This window comes from Plasmodium knowlesi (assembly GCF_000006355.2).
Source record: "Plasmodium knowlesi strain H genome assembly, chromosome: 14".
NCBI classification, from domain to species: domain Eukaryota; phylum Apicomplexa; class Aconoidasida; order Haemosporida; family Plasmodiidae; genus Plasmodium; species Plasmodium knowlesi.
In genome coordinates, this window is record NC_011915.2 from 176,068 (window position 1) to 204,008 (window position 27,941).

Here is a 27,941-nt window from a genome sequence, read left to right on the forward strand (position 1 = left end):
CTTAGAACCACGGGAACCAGGGGCCATTCGCGGTTTTTAAATACTTCTTACTCATAGAGATTTCCATTAAATCAATCACAGAATTGTGTGATTCATCCATGTGTGTGTGTCCGTTTTCCCTAAGTTTTGCACTCTGTTCCTTTTGCAAATTGCTTCCAGTACATTTTGACTCGGTATTTTGGTCTCGCCCATTATCAAGGAGTACATTTTTTGTAACATTTTGCTCCTCTCCCTTTTGCGTTCTGTTATTCTTACACCTAGAAGCAGTCGTTTTATTTTTCTTGTTCTGTTCATTGGTAGATTTATTTTCCAGTGTTTTCTCCTCCATGGGTGCTTGTGCCTGGTTCGGCTCGGATTGTTCTTCCTTTGGGTCCCCATTTGGCTTCTTCCTGCTCCTTCGCCTTTTCTTATTACTCTTGTCATTGGGGGTGATTAATCCGTTGTTCCTATCAGTAGCGTTATCTACATTACTTGCATTATTTGCAATCTCCATGTTACTATCCCCATTACCACTCTTTTCAATCTCCTCACTATGCCTCGTTTCTCCAGTTGCTTCATCCCCAATCAAGCTTTTCTCCTTGTTGGGTGACGTATCAGTGGCCACGTTGGATCCATTGATTAGGGAATCTCCCTTATTGCACACATTATTATCCCCCCCGTTTGGTTCCTTCTTCAAAGGACTTTTTCTACTCTTGCATATTTTGCTACTGCCCTCTACCTTGAGTAGCTTGGATTGAGTTTCACTTCTTTTCCTTTTCGCATTTGCATTAGTTTTTTTCGCATTTTGTGCGTTCTTATCCTCACTATTATTTTTCGCATGCTCAAGATCGTCATCCGACGATAATTCGGATAAGGAAATGTCCTGCAAATCTGAGTAGTACTCCAATCCCTTGAACACATCGCTCTCCTTTTTGCACTCATCCTCCTTTGACAGAGAAACTTTCTTCTTCCTACCTAATATGTTTTTATATAAACTGCTAATTCGATAGCATACGTTCCTTACATGGTCTTCCGCATCTTTTATGATCATTTTTCTTGTCGAATCGTCCACATGAAAGGATTTCACGTAAGCATGCTTAACCTCTTCATCATTTAAACTCCTTTCCTTATTTAACAGAATTTTCCTATTTTCCCCATACACATATAGAGAGTAAAAATCATCCAAAGTTGTAAGATTTAAAAAGTCTCTTACATAGTTCATGTTTTTTTTTAGAGCCATTATTGATACGTAAAAATTGGATGGGAATGCCCCCCTTAACCCTTGGAACCCAATAAATTGCTGAATGTTCCGGGTAAGTCTGAAGGGTACGCCTCTTTTCCGGATCCCTTCTTCCTTCGGATTATATTTGCGCAAATTCATATAGGAGGGTTTTCCTTCTGAAAACATAGTTCTTCCTGAACGCTTGGATAACATAATCGTATGTAGAGATGAGTTTTGTTGGAAAAAAATATAATTTAGCATACACGTTAGAGAGTAGCTCTTAACGAACTGGCTATTCATAACGTAATAGCTTTCTAAATCGTTGTGCAAAGAGTAGAAGTAATTCTTCATTATATTTTTCGGCACCATTTTACAAATATCTTTGAAGTGTAATTTTACAATTTTCCTCACACATTTTCTGAAGGATTTCCTAAACCATTTCTCCGTTCTAAAGTTCTGGATTAGTTCTTCATATGATAAGGAATTGTAATACTCCATTTGCGCTTTGTAGAGCATTCCTTCAACCATTTTATCAGTGTTACAGGAACTGGAGTTACTGCCACTTTTTTTTGCATTCACGAAAATATCATTACTGTTCTTTTTCAGGATGGTATTTTTTACCATACTTCCTGCGGCTCTTATTTCCGGAATTTCTTCACTCTTCGTTTTATTCACAAGAATGGTTCCCTTCTCTTCGTTCCCTTTATCGAGAGAGCTCTTCTTCTTTTTATTCCTTTCTGCCATGGCTACTTCCTCTTCTCTCACCACACATTCGACTTTGTTTAGCAAAAATGTGCGTATTGAATTTTTTATCAAATTTCTATGATGTAGTAGTATATTATCTATCGAATACTTTTCATTCTTCGTAACCAACATGTAATGGTTATAGAGCTCCCTCAGAGAAATATCCTCAAAAGTTTCATCCTTTAATTTAAAACTCGGGTGTAGAGGGGTATGTATATTTATTCCAAAGGACAGACCCCTCTTCTTTGTATGTGAAAATTTAAACATGGTGTTATTCATCAAAATTTGAAGCATCGTAAATTTCTCCTCTGATTTTCTCCGAATAGAATTACAACTCTCTACGGTGTAATACTGAATATTTCCATCGCTCGTTAAGAAACTAATACTCTTCATGCACCTGGTACTTAGAACTGTGGGCATTATGGGCTTGTTCATTCTCACAATATTCGTAGAACAATATAAGTTTAAATCGTTCAGATAATTTATATGTTCTCCTATATATTTTAGCCTACGACCTGGCAATTCTATTTTTACGGGAAAATTGGAAAACATATCAAACATGGAATGAGAAAAATAATCGAACTCCTGATTTTCATTTAACGAATGAATAATTATAAACAATATATCCTTCCATTTTTTTGCAATTTGTGGAAATTCTCCTAAGGAGAAGTAGTTCTCCTTTCGACCTTTCTTCCATATTTCACCACCATCGGCTGTAATTAAATCCCCTTCCTTTTCATCCCCTCCTGTACAATTGTTCATTATATGCGATTTCATTTCCCCCTTCTCCTTAAAATTTACATTGTTAAAGCTTCCTCTCCTCTTACGTACATTTCTCTTTAGCAATTTTACATCCTTTTTAAATTCCTTCCAAAACATATTCATATTATTAATAGCTATTTTGGTACTTCGACTACCCCTGTAATTTTTCTTCATTTTCGATTTATATCGCTTGTACAAAATATAGTTTTCTGTCATCTTCTGAATAAAAGTCGACACATGAGTTTGTGCGTAGGGGAATTCCATGCAACGATCTAACAGCTTTCCCACAATGTAGTATGTTTCTTCATGTGGTTGCAATCGGGTGTAATTTAAAATTCCATTACACATATAATTCAGGGACATATATACATCTGCATGTTTGTTCCTAAACACGTTCATCAACTGGTCAAAGCCATCCTTAAATAAGTCTCCATACTCGTATCCTTCTTCATTTACCTCGATGGGAGAATTTGCAGCAGTAGGAGTAACCTCCTTTTCGCCCTCCCTCTCGGTTTTACGATTCGAGCATATCCTCACTTTTCCGATCGCTCTCTGTACACTATGCGCATTACCTTGCTTGGCATTTCTGTTCACACTTGGGTTGTCAACTCCATCAAATATGGACGAATTACCCGTTCCATTCTCACCAATTACGTTGCTTCTGGCCGATAGGCCACCAACACCCTTTGAACCATATTCATCAACGTTGTTACCATCGCGGGAAAATATTATATCTTCCATTTGGAATTTCTCCTTGTAGTTCTTTCCCTCATAGGGGTCTTTCACTATATTTACGTTATTTTTCATTAAAGAGGAATTTCCACCTATGCCATTTTTCTTCTTGCCTCTACGATCATGGAGGTAGTACAGCTTACCTTTTCTCTCAATTTGCAGTGCTCTAAAATGGTAAAACACATCTTGCGGATACTTTCGCATAAGCAGATACAAAATTTTGTGAAAATACAAATAATTGTCTCCATTAACATTTATATTATTTATAAGGAAGGGCAGATAGAAAAGCCAAAGATTGGGACATATATTATCATTGTATTTGTTAAAAACTTGCATAATGGAATTATCCCTCATATTTGAGCTTAACAAATAGAGGACTTTGCTTAGGTAGTAGTACCCTTCGTGTGTATTCAAACTGGAGTATATCAAATAGGAAATTATTGAGCTTAAGCAGAATGATATATTTTGGGTTTCCTTAAAAGCTTTATTGCAGTAATCGGCCCATAGTGTCCAAGAATTATTTTCCAGTGGGTATATCTTAAGGGACGAGAGAAAGCACTCCTCAATTAAATTTCCATCGAATAAGTTGCACTTGTTATGGTCACATTTACAGGTGTACTCCCCATTGTCATTCTTTTGTTGCCTTTTTCTATCTCCCTTCTTTCCTAATTTTTTATCCTCCTTATTCGATTCCTTGTAATCGCTTACTTCGATCTGGCTATCCATCTCTTTCCCATGCAAAGGACTTTGCTCATTCTTTTGTACACTTTTTTTCACACTATCTTCTGCGGTTTCGCTAGTTGCACCGATAACTTTACTTCTTTTCTTCCTTTTCAATGGTTTATCATGCACGCCTTCTTCCTTCTTTTCCTCAGGAACGCTACTGTGGAATACTCCTTCCTGAAAAAGGTTCGACCTCTCCTTGTCAACATTTGTGCCTTTTCTTCTCCTCTTGTTTCTTTTGTTATCCTCTTTCTCAATCGGGTTGCAACTGTCATTGTTACTAACAACTAAGTTCGTAATATTCAAACTTTTTTCTTCTTCCGTCCTCTGAGGGGATTCCAATGGGTGGAACACTACGTCAGTACTGATCTGCGAATTACCCACTTCATCTTCCCTTGCGATATCTTGGCACATGTACCTACATCTGTCACAGTTCATTTTGGAATTCTTCTCAATAAAATTATTTCTATACAAAAATAAAATAATTTTATTCAAGTTCCACAAAATCTTTCCCTTCATGTAGAAAAATTCACTGCGGAATTTCTCGTAGTTCACCATAGGTAGAGAGTCAAAATCAAATGTGTTAATAAGGTTAAGTGAGTTAATGTAACACTTGAGTTTCTTTACAACTTTTTGAAGAAAGGTATTTTTCTCCAATTTTAGCAAGTTAATACATATGTTGAAATGTTCGTACTCCATATTTCGAATGTACAGATAATTTTCTTCATGGGAAATGTTTGCCTTCTTTTCCTTCTTATAGGAATTCTTCTTCCTGCACATTTCGCTTCCATCACAAGCGATACTACTGTACTTTTCTAGCATGTTCTGTGCTATATTATAGCCATTATTTGAGATGTTACTGTTAATTAATTTCTTCAAATTCATTTTTATAATTTCCATATTATACATGTATCTGCATCTGGCATCCAACACTCTGCCTCCGCTCTTACTACCATGGTTGCTAATGCTATTCCCACTGATACTACAAATGGCGCTGTTTCTGTTACCACCATTCTGTACAAAATTTTCATAAATCTTGTCAAAATAATTGTACGACATATTATTCATCTCTCTCATATTCTTCGTCAAATTTAATAAGTGATAATTCTTATACTTGTCTGTCCAATTGTCGGTGCACCCCCCGCCCTTGGATAAGGATAACAAACCACATTTGTCCATAAAAATTTTACAGATTTTTAAAAAAAGTAACTTCCACTGGTAGGAATATTTCATATTGTGAATATCATCATAAACATATACAGAACTGTCCTTGTTACACATGATAAACAAATTATGCAAAAGGCATATCAACTGCAATTCAGTTTCTTTTTTCTGTTCTTGTTTTTTTTTTATCGAATTTTCCCTTATTATTTCTATGCTCGTTTGCGCATGTTTAAACATTTCTGCGTGTGCAAATAAAAGGCTCAAATTATTGTTCTTATAATTGCACATTTGCCTTACCTTGTTAATTAGCAGATTCATTCCATCGTCTATGTTCTCTTTAACTGTTTTTATATGTTTACTCTTCAAATTGAATTTGAACTTTTTCAAAAGGAATTCACTACTTTGGCCATTCACCTTACTCACGAAATGTTCACCTTCATTGAATGCGTTTCCTCGTTCCCACACCATCCTTCCGAATGAATTCGCTCCTCCATCTGCGCTCGATCCCACATTCTTTTCTTCTCTCCCTTTGGCATTCTTTCCTACTTCATTTTCAACATTCTTTTGGATGTCACTTCCAGCGACCACCTCGTCAATTTCGATGTTCTCATTCCCTTGCATGCTCTCAACTATTGTTTCGCTATTTTCTTGTAACTTGTAAATTATTTTTTCCAAGTAGGAATACACGATGTTCTTCATACCATCCCTCTCCCCGTAACCGCTTAAACCATTCAACAAATAGGCAATGTTACCGTTTTTTCCGCTCCCAAAATTACCGCTGTAATGAGCGCTGTAATTATCATTTCGCACATTCCCACTACTCCTGTGGAAATCCTTACAATCGATGCTCCCGCTACACTTGTTAACCCCACTGCAAATTGTATTCACTTTTCCATCACTTATGATATCGCGCCTACTACTATGTCCACTGTTACTATCGTTAATGTTCTCCTCGCCATTAAGACATTTTTCACTCATTCGCTTATCGGCATTATCGCCCTCCTTGTTATACTCTTCAGTGTGCGTTTTCCCTTCCTGATCCTCTGGTAGCGTTTTCTTATTGCTCTTAAAGTAATCATGAATGGTTGTTTGTATTTTGCCGTCCTTGGATTTGTTAAACTTCAAGTTAATTAATTTGTTCGTTCTGCTTCTTCCCGATCTTCTCGCATTCGTTCCGTTTTTTTTCGAAAAGTCGATATCGTTCTTAGCAGTTACAATCGCTCCTCCCCCGATATCAATACATTGGGTATTTCCCCCACCTTGGCTTTTTTTGGACTCTCCGTGGAGGGTTTCCCCCAACGTGCACACTGGGTACAAATCACTACCGTTAACTTCACTGCTAATTTCCGTGTTGTTCCTTCCCATGTTATCCTGCACTTGAATACATTTCAAATTATCCTTTATTATGCAGTACACATTATTCAAATTCGTTAAGTAGTTACTCTTCAACGCTTCGTAGTTGAAACTGAGTGCAACGGAATCATCTTTTCTTTCCTCCGATAAAAATGTGCAGGTGCTCAAATGGGATGACTTGAATTCATCATTCCTTTTCATTCCCTCCTTCACCTGCAATAATTTCATGTAGCTCTCAATACAAGATACTTTACCAAAATGTTTCAAACTATCGATCCAATTTATTCTGTTAATACCTAATTCTTCTTTTGTTAAGTTCAGGTTTTCATAACTCATAAAATACTTCAAATAGGAATATTCATTTTTGTAGTACATATTGTAATGATTAAAAAACAGAGATTTCGATAACTCAACGTTCCTCACATAATATGTCCTCAAGGCGTACACATTATCACGTTCATTCAAGTCGCTATTTATTTCGATTAAAAAATTGATGATTTGCTTGTAGCTGTTGTAGCTTCTTTTCATTTCCCCAATGGAGTCTTCACTCCTACCGTCAATGATCGATCTGTTCTCCGATGAATTATTCCCAACTCCACCCTTATTCATATTTGTACTTTCACTTTTCTTCTTATTTTTACTTCTACTTGGTTTATCTATAGCTATATGATTAGAACCCGTTTCCTTTTTTCGATTCATGTCCTCAATTGGCGAAAAACCTTCTACTTCACCCTTCTGCTTATCCAACTTTTTCATTTTCCTCAAATTTTGAAACAACAACATTTGTAGCATGCACTTGGAAATTTCATATGTACAAAAGTTCTTGGCGCAGTATAAAATTATCTCGGTCGGAATGTAGAGCATAAAACGGGTCTTAAATATACACGTCAGTATAGTTTCCAAGATGTTGACGTTATAGTCATTTCCATACACATTATTTTGAAAATTTTTATTTTTCCTCCAACTCATGTTTAAAGTAGAAGCGCCTTTCTCATTACCCGCTCTCGACATGCACATGTTATAATTATTAGAAGATGATTCAGTGAAGCTTATATAATTATACAAAAAATGAACGATGCAGAAATTTAATTTATTAATTTGCTCCTTGTTGAAAAAATTGAACAATTGCGAAAACAGATCTATCCACACCAATCTACAGTATTCCTTAAAAATATTTACCAAACTCAACATTGGTTTAAACAAATATTTGGCTTTGATAAACTTCTCTTGGCACTTGTTCACGAAGCCTTGTTGTTCGGAGCAATACTTAGTTAAGTACCTATTCCACGTGACGAAATCGTTGTTGTAATTTTCCAAGTCGACGACTTTACAAGCCTCCCTTGCCGTGCATTTTTTTTGTTTTTTCTTCATATTATCAGAACAAGTCTTCCCCCTCGCGTGTTCACTAAACTTTCCCCCATTAACCGCTCCTTTGGCAATCGGTCCATCAGTAAGGGCGTGGCACCTGGCGCCCCTGCGCCTGCACAAAAAGGGCACTAATCCCTGCGTTCTTTTCCTTAGGTACACGTACGTATCCACATTGTGCTTAAAGAACGAAAACAAAACATTTAAAAATAGGCACACAAAATACTTATCAATGATATGCTTAAAATAGTCGTTCTTAAATAAAAAACAAATCGACTCAAACAGATCGTTGGACAGAAAATATTTCTGAAAAAGGTTCATACAAGTGTACCTAATCTTCGGAATAAATGAAAACGTACCCCTTAAAATATTTGGTAGTAGGTGCCTTAAAAACATATTCTTCAAATCGATAATGTGGTACCTCTCTGAATACTTCTCCTTTTCATTTTTAATAAAATACAATAATATGTCGTAATATTTTACATAACAATGGTAGTCGTCCGAATAATCAAAGATTATTAAGTTCCTTATTAAGTGTGCCTTTTCCTCCGACGATAGGCATATACTTACCTTTTCATTTTTTCTACATGACCAGAACTTCTTTAGCTTTTTCCTCTTTTTGCACATAAATAAATCATTGCATATATTTTCCTCAATGGTATATGCCTCAAAGATTTCATCATAGCATTTCAATCTTTTGTAAAATTGTTTTATTCTTTTTTCCTTCCTCAATTTTCTAATTCCCATAACATGTGGGCTGACAACTTCCTTTCCAACCGTCGTTTTTTCATAATTTTCCTTACCATTTGTTTGAACATTTTTTGCACCATTTTTACACATTGCCTGAACATCTCTTACCTGTACATTACTCTTCAAATTGGTTACCCCCTCGCAGTTGTTACCGCCCCCCTTACAGAACAAACTTGCATACAAATCGTTTGTCATCTCTCTGTGGTTCATTTTGTCACGACATATTTTTCTTCTCAAGTAATTTTTTCTTCTCCTTTCATATATTATCCTGTCCTTGGAAAGGAAGTACCTCCTCGATATTCTATAATTGTGCATATAATTACATGTGCCTCCCTCGTCCTCCACGCTATTTATATACTTGATATAGTGGCCGATCTGAAAATTGCTCATCTCTTTCCCACTCAGTTCGTTTATTATTTTTTTCACTTGAGCCTTCCTCCTAATCTTGTGCTCCTTCCCTTCTTCTTCCATGGATGATGCGCAAGTAGAACGCTCGGACATCACATCTGTGGAAAAATCTTCCATCGGTCCTTCCAAACGTTTCTGTACATCCTCTAAATGATACTCATTCATATTCAAAATGAACAAATGAAAATTGGAGCCATTTTTGCACTCCAACAGAAGTAAGGCCTGCATGGTTTCCAAGCAATGTATAGCCTCATTCTTATCTACTAAATGCAGATTCGTATTTATTAAAAAGAGCAACTGCTTCAGGGTACCCATCCTTTCCCTCTTCTTCAAGCAATAACAAGCGATGCACCTCAGCCTTTTTAGGTATTCCAAAATAAGATATCTAATCAATTGTGCGTATTGATTCCCTCCATTTCTATCATAAATCTGACAAAATAACGTAAATATGTTCAGACTCGTTTCTAATTTTGCCTCCACGTAAAGTGTATTATCCATATAATACTCCCTGTTGTTCTTCCTATAGCCGTCCATGCCCCTAAGGCATAGGCTAATTAACATTTCATGCAAAAATTCAATTTTTCTATTGACATTTTCTTCCCTTTCAAATTGGTTATTAAACATGAAATATGGCTCCTTTTTCGTGTTGTATTTTTCCTCATTTACACCTATTTGGCTAGCTACACCCGAATCACCATTTTCCCTTCCTTGGGGGCTAATTCTACCGATTATGTTGCCGAAATTGTCTAAGAACAAACTGTGCTTTATTACGATATGGTTTATTAATAATAATGTGGCCCTTCCCATTTTCCGATTACCAAAATTGAGTAATAGAAAGAAAATGCAACTTAAAATGTGCAAACTTTTGCAAACGCCTTTCCTATTCGAATACTTCATCAGTACCTTTAAAACCCTATAAATCGTTTTCACCATGTTCATACCATATCCCTTATTTATCATTTCGTACGCGTTGCTAATTTGTTCTACATGCTTTTCCACAGTGGGAAAGTGCCCATTCATCATATTCACCTTTTTCTCATCGTCCATTCCTATCTGATTCAGTAGAGCACTCTTCAAAGCGCTAATCATTTCCGACTTGTCACAAATATCCTTTCCTTCCTTATCTATCCCCTTCAAAATATTGGGGGCAATGTTTGCCCCGTCTCTCCTTAAATAATTTGTTTGCCAATCTTGCGCAATAGAACTCTTTTCATTTCTGCTCAATGTATCATCCACAAAACTGCCATTCGACAATTTTTCATTTTTTACAAATCCATCAAAGGATTCTTTCCCTTCAGAATTCTTCGTAAAACTGTATGTCCGTTCGTTCCTGAACGAAAAAGCACTTATCTCATTTTCCCTTCCACCACCATCTTCATTTGTAATTACTCCGTCGTTGGAATTATTGGATATTCCACTGATGCTATGCACTGCTAATTCGCCATTTCCGCTTCTCTTGTTCTGAATTTCCAAAGTAATAATATTGTGAAGTAAATTTTGTAACATGCTTTCATCTCCCACTTGGGGATTATTTCCACATTTTCCTTTTCTCCTCTTGATGTATTCCTTAGTAGTGCAATGGATAGAATAGAAGCACATAAGCGTTTTGTACACATCTACATATTTTACCTTTACATTATTTTTAATTCTCAGTATCCTCTCAAGAATCCTCAAAATTCTATTCGTCATCTTCGCTTGGTGCAGTTCGTTCCCATGTTGCATCAGGCTCGAAATAATTAAATTTGTCAATACGTTTAATATGCTGTACTGAACGTATATCCGATTGTACTTCTTAAGTACGTTTACAAGGCCGATCAGGAAGAGGTGCCTTTTCTCGTCATCCTTTCCAATTTTTACATAATAGTTTAACATAATTTTCGTCAGCTTGGACATTTTTAAGATAGATTTGTTCTTTTGGATAGAACCCCCTTGCAGAGGTACATCACCGTTCTTATTAGCAATTTGTTTGTTCTCCTCCTCCAGTTGTGCAGAAATGCATGCATTTTCACGCTCAATTATAGATGATCCCTTTCGGTTTCTCAACTTCTCCCCAATGTTCACATTCTGCTCGATCACATCATGCTTCGCATGTTCTGCGATGAAAACCATTTTTCCAGATCGCAATTCGCGTAATGCACGAGCATCACTTTTTCCATTTTGTACATTCCTTCCATTAGGTGCTTCCGGTTCGTTTCCCTCCTCCAGCTTGTTACCATCCTCCGAGGGGAGCCCTTCTAGTGGATGTATTTTTCTCAGAACGACTTCATCATTTACCAATCTAAACAACTCATGAACGGAGTTGCAGAAAATATTGAACTTTATAAATTTCAGTGCAACACTTAACGCGCGGATCAGAAGGGATTTCTTCTTCCGATCAATATACAGACGATTGGTCATTTTCTCGAAATTTTTTAAAATTGAACCCATTACATAGGGGTATACATTAAAAAAATAGTACTTGTGAGTTAATGCAAATTCTAAAATGTGCATTTTATTAAACACAGTTTCATCCTTCTTAAAATAGCTCAGAATCACGACCCTTCTATGGTTCAATAAGTCGCAATTTTTTATATGCCCCTTTTTCCATAACAAATGCTTACTATTCTGTGTTCTCCTGTCTATTTTTCTAAAAGAACTATTCCCCTCGGGGTAACAAAAGCATCTTCGTTTTCTATTATCCTTTACAACCAATTTATCACTATAAACCTTGCAGTAATAGCAATGCATATGGCTTCTCTCCATTTGGCGAAGTAAAATATTGCCTTTGTAGGAATATTTCTTATGTTGTTCTCTTTTCTGCAATATTGCCTTTGTTAGCTCCTTTAAATTTAATTTTATTAAATTATTTTCTTCATTCTTATAACAATAAAGCAAATGCAAATAAATTGTCGTCAATTCGTCCCAATTGAAATTACGGCTATACTTACACGTGTTAATAATGTTGCGAATGCTTAACTGCTTTACATCATCACAAGGGGAATTCACATATTCATTGTTAAATCTCCTCACATAACTTAGCATTATCATTTTACTTTTCTTACATTTTATTCTTCTGATCAGATCTACAACCATTCTGCTAATGCTCAACTTTTGTATTAAAACTTCTTTCAAATCAGTTCTCCCTCTTAGTATCGCCTTCAACACATAGAAAATTTCATTTATACTAAAAAACAGATTGTGGTTGTAAAAAGGATAGAGGTGCACGTTCTTCCTCTGTCCATGAATCGACGTATACAACAAACAAAAACCATTATTTGCGCTACCTGAACTACCGTTGTCATTTAAATTATGTACGAACGTACAATTCTGTGAAGTTCTAATAAACGCCCATGGGCAAATATTATTCCTCGCCAAATTAACATACGCATTATTATTCGCTCCACTTATACCATTTTGATCTCTCCGATAGTTCAAATCCCCTGCGTAATCATAAGTGTTGCCTACCTTGACATTATTGCAAATGGTGGAAACCGCCCCATTTCCATTATAGTACGAATTAATGTTTAACAAATTACTTCCACCACTCTGATCATTTCTCAATGAATTGCTTTTTTCCCTTTGGTTAATCTGATTCATGTCTTCTTGTGTGAACAATTTCGCATGTACACTCATGATCATTCTATCGTGCTGTAATTCACAAATTATTTCTTTTTCATTGGTATTACCGTTTGACGTACATTTTTCTTCTGGAAATGTCAAATGCTTCACCTTTTCGGCTTTCTTGATATATTCCTTCAGTATGGGTATGATGAAAAACCGTAAGATGGTCTCAAAAAAATGACTCAATATTGGCGCGTTAAAATTATGCAAAATACGAACAAGTGTAAAAAACAAAAATCGCTTTTCCCTAAATCGCAATCCTTTCTTTGTACATCTCTTAAAAAACTTGTGCAAATAGTTGTAATCTTCATCCCTATTTGTACATACTATGAATGCCAGTATGATGAGCAAATTGGTTCTCAGAAAAAACAGGTAACCATTATACTTCATACTGTCGCATATGATGTCGTTCTTCCCTCCGTTCTTGCTCCGCATTAACGACTTATGCACTCGACTATTTTCCGCAGAATTTTGCATCGGGAAACCGTCCAACACTAGGCACCTCAGCAAATCACGAGAAAAATGAAAAAACAGGATGAATATCTTAACGCACTTCTTGCATTCTCTGCTCCGTAAAAAAGATAAAAAATTAGTGTCCTGAAAAGATAAATACTGACTAATCAAATGGATTAAACATAAGTACAACACCTCGATTAGGCTCATTCTATTTTTCTTAACTCTGTCCTCGTAAAAATTTAGAAAAATCCAGGAAGGCTCATACAACAGCACCGCATGCACAACATTTATAACGCTGAAAAGATTGACAACAAAATTACTGACATTCATAATTGGAATAAACTTTAGCTCACATGCTTCGCTGTCCTTCCCACTATGATCATCTCCACTTGTTCTTTCCTCATTGCGTTCGCCACCCTCTAAATAGAGAGAAGTATCTTCCTTCAAATTCGTGCTAACACTTCTATTCGCATATTCCTTCATCCTAGAACAATCGTAGGAAAGTACTTGCCGTAAATCCCCATCGTTGACACTAAAAAGGTATACGCTAAACACATGCATCAGGTATTCATTCGATTTAAAGTCGCAAATAAATCTTAACAAAATATTTAAAAGGATGGAAATTTTTTTACAAATGTATTTTCTAAACCCCACTTGGTCCTTAACTCTTAGCGTGCAAACAAAACGGGAAAAAATCTTCTGGTTATGTCTCTGCTCGATAAAGTATTTCAACGCGTATTCGTGATTGTTGGAGCAAAGCAGACTTAATGCACGCATGAGGGAAGTGCTCATTTCTCTGTTCTCATTGTTACTGTAATTAGTTATGAAATATTCAAGTAGTTCTTCTTCAATTCCATTTTCTCTGACTAGTGCATTTTTATTCACGCTGATATCTACGGATTGACAAGCGGGATTCACTTCCTCGGTTGTGTGCCGAGTGCTCGCCACTCCCTCAGTATTATCTACAACATGATTTCTCCCACTGGACGCGGACGCAACGCTACTCCGTATTCCACGATCTGCCCATCTGTTTAACTCACCCAGATTGAGAAGAGAAATAGAACTGCTCTTCTCCGAGCGAGTAAATATACAGAACAATAAATCAGTAATTTCCTTAAACTGGTCGTACGTTAATCTAGATTTGGTAAAAAAACTGGAAAAAACTTCCAACACCTTTTCAACATCCTTGAGTACAAATTTATCCTCCCCACATTTGTCATTCCAAAATTTTACATACTGAATAAATCCGTCTGTCAGATGGGGAGAAAATAATTGAGGGAAAAAAGAATATATTTTGCTAAGACCAATAATAAAATTTTTCTTCAAAACGAAACCGTTATTTCGTAAAGCATATGACAAATTACACAGTATCGACTTCAAATATATTTTCAAGTCGATTTTATTTAATTTCCATACGTTTGTAATATTTTTGTTCGTATTCATTGTTTTGCTACAATTATAGGGCCCGCCATTTTTGCCTGAAGTTTTATCCACACCATTCCCACAATTTTTCGAATAATTATTCACTAAGTTTTCATTCAGCCCTGAGTCCCTATCGTGTTCATTAATCACAATTAAAAAACGTAAAGTACTTTCTGCCTTCATACATAACTCCTTCTCTTTGCTAAACAAGAAATTCACTAAAATGTGAATGCACCGATTGTACAAGTACACACTTCTTTTATTCATTTGGGCATTCATCGTTGGCAATAAATATTTGTATAACTCATGACTGAAGAAAATCCTCACCAAGGTAATGAAATGTGAAAAAAAATCTATCACCGTTTTGTACTCTTCCTTTAGAAGTTGCTGCTTCGCTAGATGCTCCTTCGGATAGGACTCATTTACAATTTTCCCATTTCTTACGATCCCACGTGCGAATTGTTCCTTTGGGTTGCGGTCCTGCGAAAAGTACTCCTTAATAAATTCGGTCACCAGATTTTCCTTATTATATTCAACGGGAATCGAATCCGCATTAACCTTAGGCTCCATTATAAAATTCTCAGGTACAGACGCGCTCTCGTCCTTCCCTTCGTCCTCTCTTTCTTTGCCATTGAAATAAAAATTCTGATAACAGTTCGCATTATTAGCATTTGCATTGCCATTGCACGTGCTTCCACCACTGGTTGCACTATTTCTGTTGGATACCTTTAAACTTCTTATCTGACTTCTTAACAAACATTTGTTTTTTTGAACCAAATTATTTTTCATACCCTTAAAACTGGCACTGGCATTTGGTGAATTCTCCACTTTAAACCTCGCAAAATTTGTGGAAATGTAACTTGATATACTGTTGCGCATCACACAATTCTTACGCTTCTGTTCCTCCTCTTCCAACAGATTATTCCTATCTCCATTATTCGCGGTGCTACAAATATCCTTCGCATTCTTGTCCAGTACCCCTGCATCTACCTCGATTTTGCCGTCACACAAACTGGCAGTAGGACACCCAGTACTGCCATGTGAAAATCCATATTTTATCGTGCCTCTCACAAGGGCGCTTCCATTCCTTCCTTTGCAGTTCTGATTTATATAAGGGCTTTCCCCTACATCGGCATTAATCTCAACATTATCCTTCGCACCTATGTGGCAATTATAACCTCCTGAGTGCTCATCGAACACATCATTATTTTGTATGTTCAGTTCGTCATTGCCATGTAAGCTATCATGTTTTGCGAGAACACCCTTGTCACTATCATGCATCGCCATCTTGTTGTTAAAATAAATAGAATGATACGAATTCGAGCTTTTCCTCCTCGTTGCACCTTCACAATCTAACTGCTTATCCATTCCACTGAGGTTCTCATTATTTTTATCATCCGAGTAATGTTTAAAACGCCTAGAAATGTTGTCAGTCTTATTTCCCCACTCATTAGCTATGTCATCAATGGTTAGATCTTTATTTTCCTCTTCATTCCTGTTATCCGATTTGCTACCGTAATCCTTATTATACAAAATGGAATAATCTCTATTTTTTTTCTTAATTTTTTCATACAAATTTTGTAGGTCCTTATTTTTCTGGCTATTTAACTCGCTACCATAACCATTCGGCACAGTACTTTGCAAACGAGTTAACTCATTCTTCAAATTTCTATTATCGACAACATTTTCATCTTCCGCCCCATTGTGATTAGAGGAAATCTGCCAATTGTAACATACATTTGAATGGTTAACATAACCGTTCTTTGTGCTCCAGTTGTATAGTTCCCCGTCGTTCTCCCCCAAATGAATCTTGTTCTGATTCTTCCACTCGTGATGCGTATGGTCCACGCCATCATTTAGCTTCTTTTCATAATGGAAACCCAGATTTGTTCGCTCATAAAGATCTCCATTTCTGCCATCTTTTGAACACGAACGATAAACATTGCCATTCAGAATGTAATTAAATATCCTATTCTCTTCGTCCCTCTTTTCTAGATACTGAATAATTTTTACAACAGTTTCTATCAAATTTATCATCACATGCATGTCAAATTTAATGTACGGTTTCTGACTTAAAAAAAAGCAATAAAAATCGAGGCATGTAATTTTCCTTTGCAAAGATGACTTGACAAAATTCGATATACAAAAGTGCTTCATGTAAATATCCTGTAAGCATAATTTCCCCCTCGGTGAATACTTATATGTTAGCAATTCTCGTGTATCTGTTCTCAATACCTTTGAAATAATAATGAAAGCCTTTTTTATAAAATGTCTGTCCTGTTCTTTTTTTCTTAAATTGTATATAAGTATTTTTAGTATATTCACCAAAATCTTATTCATCCTTTTCACCTCTTTTTCACTTCTCCTATTTTTTCCCCTTGACGATAGGATATCCCACGTGTAAACTTCATCGTTCTTGTACCAAAAGAGTTTACCTTTGAAAAGTCGTTTGCTCCTAACATCTTTAGCATACTTTTCATACGAGTCGTCAATACCTTTCACTTCTTTATTATTGAGATTCCAAAAGGATCTGATCTTTTCCACACTGCTTCTTATTTTACCAATAGCACTTTTATTAATGAATTCAAAATTCTTGAGAGCTTCCTCATCAACATTGTCATTTAAGGAACGCAAATTTCTTATATCATTCACAAAGGTATTATCTACGCCCCGGAAGTTATTCAAAATGAACGTATTAATTTCCCCCACATAACCTGTAAATAATGACGAAATAACTAGCTCAAAGCATTCCTCTACTAACAACTGAACAATGCGCATATATTTTAATTTGTTCCTTTCACGGCATGCTAACAATGTCCTTACAACATTGTATACGTTAAATCTGATCCAATCAGGCGGAAGAATTCGGATTACTCTCAACAGAAGTAATAATCCGAATATTTTTTTCTTCACTTTGATGGCATTACATAGGTTACAGATGCAGGCGCACAAATTAAAAAAGAAGGTGCTCTTCATGCCTGCCTTTATCTTCACTGGTTGCACATTTAATATGGTTCTTAATATTTTTTCTATAAAGTTTAATCCCTCAATGCTCATTTGTAAAAAACGTGGGTGGTAATCGACCAAATTGCACAAGGTAAATATGAACGAAGAAACATCAATCTCATTGTTGTGACTCCCTACATAGATTAATTTCTCCTTTCTTGTCAGAACAAATCTGCTAGAAAGGATCAACCCAATTCTCCTAATAACGTTTTTAACTATTTCTTTCAATTTGGATTTCCACATTTCATCAGAGCATATCATTCCGCAGTTCCTTTCAGCCTTTTGGGGCTTTTTGCCATTTCCCCCCTCTGCGTCCATTCCAATGTTATCATTTTTTCCTTTTTCATTTATTTCAACTAACAAAATTAAAAAACAGTACATCAATTTTTTTATAAAAATGTTGTTATCGTCGTAGATAAAGGAATATTTGTGCAAATACTTCCTACATTTGCACGTTTCGAAACAGATCTTATTCTTCCTTTTTGTGCCATTCGCATTATTCGCTTTTCGGCCCAATACCTCCTTATGCTCATTTGGGGCATTATCTACCATCTTCACATTCTTATTTGGAGATTGCTCCTCCCCAATAGAGCTACTAAAACGTTTAGAAGTTCCCTTCCGCTTTTTATCAACTGTAACACCATTTTTATTAACCTTATCCGCTGTATTTGTAGATAACCCATTTGGGGTCTTAACTCCAACTGGACCATTCTTCATGCCCTTCTTAAACTCTACATTTTGAGATGCGATTTTAATCATATGTTGATAAAAATCCGAAATACATTTAGAGTGATTAAAAATAAAAATAAAAATGGTAAGGATTATTCGGTAGCAGCTAATTCGCTGATCCTTCAAAATACAGTAATAGCACAAGTCGCTTCGGTCAAAATATTTCGTTCTCCCATTTTCAATAAATCGTTCATATGACTTGAAATTTCTGTTTCCGATGAAGAATAACTTCTTCTTATCAGCAAAATGGTTGCTTATTTTGTTGGTGCAATTTACACCACCATGGAAAGTGCCCTCCATTTTACGTGTCAAACTGGTCCTTACAGCACCCTCCTCTGCTACCCCCATATCCTTCATAATTTTAAGAATGGGTTGCTTCACTTCTTCAATGACGCTTAAACGATCCTTTCGATTCATGCATTTCGAATGCACCAATTTGTCGTTCCCCTCGCTTGACGAACTGTAAACCTTCAGTTTCTTGTTCGACCTTTTATCCGTAGCGACTTCATCCTGCTCGTTCATTTTTCTCTTCCTCAGATTTTCTAACTGGTAAAAATTGAAGAAGCTGAATTTTTCTCTTTTCTTCTTTTTCCTAACACATATTCTCTTTTTTTTTCTAACGCAAAGTTTTCTTCTCATGCACGCATTCATCATAGGTTGTTTATAATAGTATAAGCACTTGGCATTGTTGCTCTTTACGTTATTCTTCAAAACCTTGTAGCAATAATTCAGCGTCTCTTCCAAATCCATATGTTGTATAATACTGTCAAACGAATCATCTAACGTACTACCACTCATGAGCAATTTCACCAAGTTGCTGTTGTCTCCATCTGCTTCATCCTTCTTTTCGTTCACCAGTTTAACCGACACATTTATTATTCTATCATCTTGCACACAGCTGTTTTTTTTGTTCTGTTCCTCATTATTACATTTGACCTCTTTAATAATGTTATCATTACAAATTGAGAGTGTCCCATTTTGCTTGTCATTGCATTTTTTCTTTTCCTCTACTTCACTCTCTATGCTCCTTATTTTTTTCCTACTTGCGGTTCTTCTACTTCTCCTTCTTTCCACATTCGCCTCTACATTATTGTTCTCTACAATATACTGATACTCCTTTGATGTGTTAATTTGGGTGTTTCCTCCTTCGCATTCCCCCTCATTCTTCACAGGAATGCTTTTTCTTCTCTTTTTGCTTCTATCCGAGATTTTGCAACTACCACTAGGATTGCTGTTGTCAAAGGATGAGGATTTATTGCCCTTAACTTGGGGATACTCATTCACCTCTACAAGATGATTCTTTACAGTTGAAATGGATTCATAATTTAATGTCCGCTCATTTTTAATCATTAAGGGTTTCCCCTCTATTGTTTCATCCTGCACTTCTTGAATGCACCTCTTTCTCTTGTACTCCTTTATTTGCCTCTTCAAAAAAAAACCTATTCTGAAATGAGAAATAACACTCCTCTTGCTATTTAGACGGACGTAATAATTATTCCTTACTTCATTATCTTCACAAAATTTGCAATACAATTTCAAAATCATAAATAAATTTTCCATGTATACTTTGTTCATATATTTATTTACTTCCTTCTCCGAAAGAACTTTCTCTGTGTAAATCACGCCCATTTGGAGAAGTGCAATATCTGCAGGGTTCCTAAACAGATCATTCAGATAATACTTCTGTTCGTAAATTTTGTTAAAGTTGAACTCGAAGCAAATTTTTTTTCTCAAGAATTTCATTAAATGAGTGAATATACACGACGTGGTTCCATCTTTATTCTTAAAATAAAAGGATGAGGAAATGCTTCCTTTGATATGGTTGTTATTCGCCATGAATATATTTTCTTCCATTGATTTCAGCGCAACCTTTATTCTGTTCATATTTTTGGAGCCCAAACAGATTAGCAACGACTTCATGTAAAGGTGAAACTTCTCCTTTGTGAAATAATTGATTGGAAGTTCCAAGCACATTTCGCACAACACCATTTTATACAACTTTGGAAAATCCAGGTACACATTTTCTAACCAATTCAGGACGCTCACAATTATCTCCTTCACCTTATTTGCTTCAACCCCCTTTGTCCTTCCTTCTGGCCCATGCCCTGGGGCATCGTGGTATGCGTCGCGACTTCCTCTTCCGTAACTGCGAGAGGCTTCCTTCTTTCCGAAAGCTTCACTAATTTCCATGTCCTCCTTTTGTAGGGATTTCATAAACTCAGTATTATTCTCCTTCCTATTGAGAAGAGAGTTTCCTTCATTCGAGACGTACTGCATCGAGCTTTCCTTCTTCAAAATGTCCTCCATTATACAGCCATTCCTAAGTACGATATCCATTGTGCTTCCACCTCCACTTCTGCTACGATCTGCATTCCCCTCAGTACTCGCACTGATATACTTCATGCACTTCATGAATCTCAAATTGTCCCTAAAAGGAATCTTATTCAGTGCATAATTCAGTCCCGTTATATTCTCTCTGTTCATGTTCAATTCGTTGGCGCAATTCACAAAACAGATGGTCTCCAGAAGGAATTTCAACAGATGGACCACTTGAATACACTTACTATCTTTTAAAATTAAATCCAAACAAATCTGCGAAATTGTTTTTAGTTCACTTAAAAACTGATCATAATAATGAGAGTAGTATTTTATCACCTTCAAAAGAAAGTGGATTACCTTAATTATTAGGTCCTTATAAGACATATAACTGTTAAAAGTGTTATTCATGGAGAATGAATTGTAGCCCATTACGTAGTCGTTCGTCCTTATAAAGGCATCGCACATTCTATTCCTTCTCCTCTTTACCGTTTTAATTTCCCCCTTCTTTGAAAAAATCCCATGAGAAAATTGCCAATCGTTTACCACATCCCTTTTGACTATATAATTACCCGGTAGGGATTTACTTCTGATAGGAGAATAGATCCCCTGCTGATATTCATGCGAGATGGAATTCTTAAAAATTGGTCTATTCAGAATTACGCCGTTTACATCGTCAGCAGAAATGGCATAACTTTCTGCTGAGTACTTCCTCCTTCTCTTCACCTTTGCGAACTTAAGAAGGTGCGGTGAAACAAAGTTCGCGGGATTTATTATGTCCCGTTCTTCCATCTCATGAAGGAAGTAGTGCTTCTTTTTCTTCCATTTCTTGTCAGAATTTTTCTCCATCCCTGTTGCGCCGGCAGTACCGTTATTCAATACTGACAACATTTGCACATCATTGTGATATGTTAATTCTCTAAAAAAATTCACATCATTCGGCAGAACCGATTTTATGTCCTTCATTTCAGAATCGCCCTCAATATAACTCCCATTTTCGTATTCTTCTAAAATGGAAAAATCGAAATAGTCAATCTGGATTCCAAGTGTGCGTAATAATGAACTACCTGTTTCACTTCTTTTCCCTTTCTCAAATGCACCGCTTCCATTTTTTCTACTCAATGTGGGGAATGACACATTCGATACGAGCCCGCTACTTTTGGCACTGCCACCAAGTGGCACCTTTTTTCCCTTATTCAATAAATAATTATGTCTGCAATCCTTGCCAATCTGGAAGGTATCACAGTAACTTTGGTCGAGCAAACAATCAGAGGGTGACTGTACTTTGTAGAACAGTTTGCACTTGTACAAATCTGTAGCAAATTTACTTCTAACATTTTTGTTGAAATAATGAAGCGGCTTGAAGTCATTTTTCAGCCTTGGAAAAGTTTTCATTTTTTTAATTATATAACCAAAACAAACTTTACAAAACAAAAGGCTCGTACTGCTCACTGCACCGAGCACTTGGAAAATGTAAAATATCTGCGGGTACTGAAACAATAGTTTGAATAAAGGCTTGATAGAATAATTCATAAAAATGTGGAAGTCATTTCCACTTAGGGAAATAATGCTCTTTGCACACATGTAGAGTAAATTCTTCTCTTCATTCTTTATGTAACTAATGCAGTTGAATACTTTTCTTCTATCTTCCTTTGATAAACTCTGAACGTTAATGTGGACGTAAGGCCGACATGTACTACTCATCGACCTGTCATCTTTGGGGTAGTCTTCCTCAAGAACGTCACCCTCATCACTCGATCCACCGTTCTTTATATTCTTCTTAAGAACCCTCCTTAGAGCTCCACTTTTTATTCCCAATTTTTCAACCGTAATGTGAGAAAAACAGGACGTCAACAATATGCAGCATACCACCATGCGGTAAAAAATTTTGTGTATTATTTTAACCCAATTTTCACTCAGTTGGTAGGATTTAAACAAAATGCTCTGCGCGTGGGTCAAGTCAACATGAGAAATATCGTACATCTCTTCAAAGGTGTCATAAACAAGGTCTCCATTGGGGATACCCTGTTCTGAATCTTCTCCTTGCAACTTACCCATTCTGAATCCGCTTTCCTGGCTGTCATTCTTGGAAACATTACACATGTCATTATTTCCATTTTTTATAAAAACATTTTGGCTGGCGCATTGACTTTTTATTATATTCCCTTTCTCCTCAAATATATCTTCCCCCGTACTCCAAAGCGCTTCCTTAGCAAACTCACAATGCTGCCCCTTAATGATTCCATTATCATTTATATTCCTATAACCATTCATGAAAGAATGCGAATTGTTTACTTTTTCCACAGTGCAGCCATACATAAGGCCATTCAGTTTGTTCTCATTTTCCTTATGGTACTTATTCATATAACTGTGGAAATTTTTGTCAGCTGTGTAGGTACCAGAATAATTATCCTTCACAGCACATGCCAATTCGGTCCTTCCATTTATTTCACTAATCATGTCGCCACCGCTCAAAATACAATTATAATTACTAATAAGGAGATCATCGTTATTCTGCAGATAATTCAAAGCTATATAATTATTTTGTTCATGTTCGATGTTACTCACATTTAAAGGCACCTTACTGATAGGAGCCCCCCAATCCTTGCAAGATGCTAATTTCCCGTTTTCTGTCTGACAGTTATACTCACCTGCGTTGAGTGATTGTCCTAATTCATTCTTCACCCCGTTCTCCAAGTTGGATACAATATTACCATTGCTTCTTTGAAACGTGGACCCTCCATTAGGGTAACCATTTTTTACATCATTACTACGTTCTACATTTTTTACACTTTTATTGGGGTTCTTAGGACGACTGGGGCGCTTTCGCTTGCTTATACTACCGATCTTTCTAATCCTTTTCCTCTTGCTCGCGGGTTTTTTGTCATTCTTCCCTTTCGCGGTGTCATCACATTCGTTTACACCACCCACGTTAGCACTATTCACATTAACAGCATTTTCCTTCGACGTACAACTATCGAAAATGTCACCCCTCCTGTTCAAATCATTATTCACATATTCACCAGAACAATTTAACCCCTCCTTCGAAATGTTACAATTTTCGTCCTGTGAAATATTACTTCTCCTTTTTTCACCATCCAACTTACATATAATGGCCTCCTTGTTAAAATACAAATAAATATAAAATATGTTGCTCCTTACACAATCATGAATGGCATATAGAAGAAATTTATATTGTTCTAGGAGCTCACTTATGTCGTGCGTTTCCTCTAACTTCCAGTGGTTCTTAAGCCTTACATCCTTTAATGCTACCTTTCCCTTTTTAGTTCCATTTTTATGACTGTAATATTTAGCAGGTGCTTTAATTTTTTCCAAATGCTCTTCTTTTTTTATCCTGTTCTGCAGAAAATATTTGCGCGACAAAACAAATTTGGAAAGATGATCCGAATCGTACTTCATTACTTCTCTATCTTTGCACAATTTGTTCTTCCTACGCAGATGAAAGTATCTCCCTTTTTTTGTCCTTCCATCTGCACTCATCATATCCTCCCTACTATAGCGCAGGCCCCTCCTATAGAGGTCATACAATTCGCACTTCAACGAATAACTCTTCTGCAGCATAATATTTATAATATCAAAATAGAGGGAAAAGTACTCCGCGCTTTTCTTCTTCATTGCAAATAATATTTCAATTATATACATTAGCAATTTTACACACACTTTCTGAATGAAGATAAAGCTCTTCTTACTCATAATGACCAAGGAATAAGCAGATATGCAACTCTTAATAACTTCATAATTCCACACAGGTTGATCCTTAAAGTAGTGGAAAATGTCATGTATTAGGACAAATACCTGCTCATCTAAGTGTCCATTATTTTTATACCTTAAAAAACTTCTGTACGTACTTGGATTTAGGAAAAGGCCCAAATAGTACTTCATATTTTTCTTAAAATTCTCATGTAACAGTAACCGAATATTCTCCATAAATATTTTTCCCTCTTCCATGCTATGCTTTTCCTCATATTTCAAAAATTCAAGAATTTTCTCTATAAGAAATTCCTTAAGATGAAAATATTTATTCATTTTATCCATCCTTAAAAAAAAGATTAGCATATACACGACCATATTTTTTAGACTCCACACATCGGATACCTTCGACAAATCAATCTCGTAATTTTTGTAATTTACATTTTTGTAAAATTGCTTCTTCCCTTTCTTCACACCAAAATTCTTAACAAGCTCGTCTTCGCAATGAAATGGGACGTTATATTCCTGCGGGATACTCTCATCAAATTTATTCATATCAGTGTCCTTCCTCTGGGAAATTTTGGAATTCCCTCTAACGACCTTACTATCCAAAGGGATACTATCATCAACCAAATAGTTGTAAAGCCTTTCGAATTTACAAGGATATAAAACATTCCCACAAGGATCGCTCAACCCGAGTTCATTTTTCCCCACGGACAAATGAGTGTCCAAAAAATGGTAACTGTAGGATGTTTTGCAAACCACATCTCTTGAGCAGTGAATATATTCTATGCAGAACGCCCTGGAATACTTAAAATCCCATATATTAAGTAGGGACAGAATTTTGCACAAAATTTTCACGTAATTTTCATTAATCTTTAATAAATTTGGATATAAGTTCATCAGAACGTAATTTGATAAAATGATTTCTCTAACTACCTTTAGGGAATCCCCACTGCTTCGCACGCACCTAATTTTTTTGTGCCTTTTCCTATACACATTTATTGCCGACTTCAGAAATTTCCCTCTTTTAACCTTACCAATTAGCCTGTTGTAAAAGGCCTTCAAAATTTGCAAAGAAACTACATTAACATATTTGTAAATATCGAACAGTATCAAATCGTTCTTATGTAACTTGCATATTTCAGTAATTATTCTTATACAGATAATTGTGTATTCTTCATTTTGCTTCACGATGAGATTCAAGCAAATGTCAAAAATCTCTATGATGTATTTGATCTTTTTAAATTTATATATCATGGAATGGAAAATGTTAAGTATACTCTTCCGAAAAATGTATGTCCTATTGAGACAATAACACGGGACGCAATGACTTATGTAACTTTTGATTAAGGGGTACACATCCAATAGAAAACAGTTTTCTTCTTTTTCACTCATATTTAACAGGGCCATTCTTATCCTGTGTATCCTTTTCTTCGCGCCTTTTCCATCTTGGAACTTTTCATTTTTTCTCAGCAATCTCTTCACCACCAGTTTTTTTTCCAGTGTTTCTTCCATCTTGTCCAACCACTATCATTTATGTCTCTGTCTTCGTATCAACGTGTGTATCGACGCGAGAATCGGGATACCTTTTCAGCGCGCCCCTCCTGTCTATCTGTCGTTTCACTCGTTCTTCCAGTGTTTTCCTCAATATAATATATGTACAAGCGCATTCGTGCAAATTGCTGATAACGCCTGCACACATATCAGTTACTATCCCCCCAACGTTCAATTCGTTCCGTCCATAATTTTGAAAAGGAAAGAACGAAACAAAACATTTATGTCACTAGGCGAGGCCCCAAACGAGCATTCCCTTCGGAGAATTTCAAAAAGGATGGCGAGCGAAAAATGTCACTACGAGGGTGACAACACAAGGGCAACTTAAAAAGGCAGGCGCCTAAAAAACAAAGCAAAAATTACGATCATTAAGAATGGTGTACACACAATAGAGGAGATTCATGCTTAGTAGCACAATAAAATTCCAACCAAAAAAAAAAAAAAAAGAAAACACATTAATTCTTCGGATAAAAAAGGAATTGCAAAAAAAAAAAAAGTTAAGCAAGTTAAGAAGCTTAAAAAGAGAACATTACAGAAAAAATGTGTTCGTTCGTTCCTTTTTTTTTCCTTTTATTTATATACATTCTTTGCCACATAAAAGTTTAATCAAAAAGAGGGGACCATGGTGAAACAAAAATGTACTTAAGTATACAAGAAAATACATGCTGCAAAACGTACACGCAATTGCATTCTTCACAATATGCATCACCAAGCAGTATATACATACGAAACTTTTGAGGAGTTCCAGTAAATTCAAAATAAACATATATTCACATGATCGTGAAACATATCTTCTGTTTATGCATGTTTCTCATCAATTTACACAAGTACATTTTTATTTTAATACGTTATCCGCGTGGGTATATATACATTGTGGCATATTTTGCTCTTTCGTGTACACATACTGACTTAATGATCCTTACTTTACACTTGTTCACATAAACAATTACGCAGCAGGGGAGGTGTTCATATTAAATAATAAAACACAAGAAAGTTTCGAAAATTGCACTTTTTTCTTTCTTTTTCCCTTTTTCACATATATATTTAAAAATAATAAAATAGAGAAAAATAATATTGCCACAATTTTGGTACATAATTCTCCATGAACTTGAAAAATTCCCACCAAAATTTTTATGTAAGTATAATAGCCACTTATAGCAACATACAGCAACAAGGATTTAAAAAAAAAAAAAAAAAAAAAAAAAAGAGAAATTTACGCTCTTCACACACATAAACACATTAAATAAAAAAATATGTGTATAAATTTAAAATAGAAAAATGCGGAAAATGAAGGCGTATCATGTGACACTTGAAACTTATTTTTTTTTATTTTTCCCCCTAAGCAGAAATATGCTATGATTGCTTAGTATTATAAGGGGCTCATACAATTATGACAATTTTGGGGGATGGGTTAAAAAAAAAAAATATTTGGTGTGATAAAAATATGGCCGAAATGCGAAATACGTGTAATTGGTGTTTTCAGTGTATCATAATTAATTAAATAGTTCCATGGCTAAGTACACAATAGAGGAGATACAATGAAAATGCTTATAATAATATTATGCATGTGTGACGCATGCGTTTGGCATACACCCGGCATGCTAATACGCACAAAGTGGTATCAAAAAAGTACGCATCCTTTAAAATACAGCGAGCTTAAATGGGGTCTATCTACATGGGCACGTGCATACTTTTATAGAATTATATTCATGCGTAGCTTCACTTTTACCCTGTGATACTATGAACTTGCGCATTTTTTGGAAGTATTAAAATTTTAAAAAGATGAAAAAAAAGTAAAGGCGTCATCAAAAGATGAACTTTAAAGGGGTGTAATTAAATGCGTGTTAATTTAGAAAAAGGTAGAGGGAAATTTAAAATTAAAATTTAACTTAACATAAAAATCCACCTGAAAATTAAAAGAAAAATCGACATGAAAGTTAAA

The 27,941-nt window shown here is 35.8% G+C and overlaps 1 protein-coding gene across 1 annotated transcript; it reads right to left on the minus strand.

The window, feature by feature from the left end:
* Position 1: 1 nt before the first annotated feature.
* On the minus strand, positions 2–25,960 carry PKNH_1404000 (peptidase, putative; the record flags this gene model as incomplete). Its single annotated transcript, XM_002261894.1, has 1 exon — positions 2–25,960. The coding sequence occupies one exon, from the start codon at positions 25,958–25,960 to the stop codon at positions 2–4; it is 25,959 nt and encodes an 8,652-aa protein (XP_002261930.1).
* Positions 25,961–27,941: the final 1,981 nt, after the last annotated feature.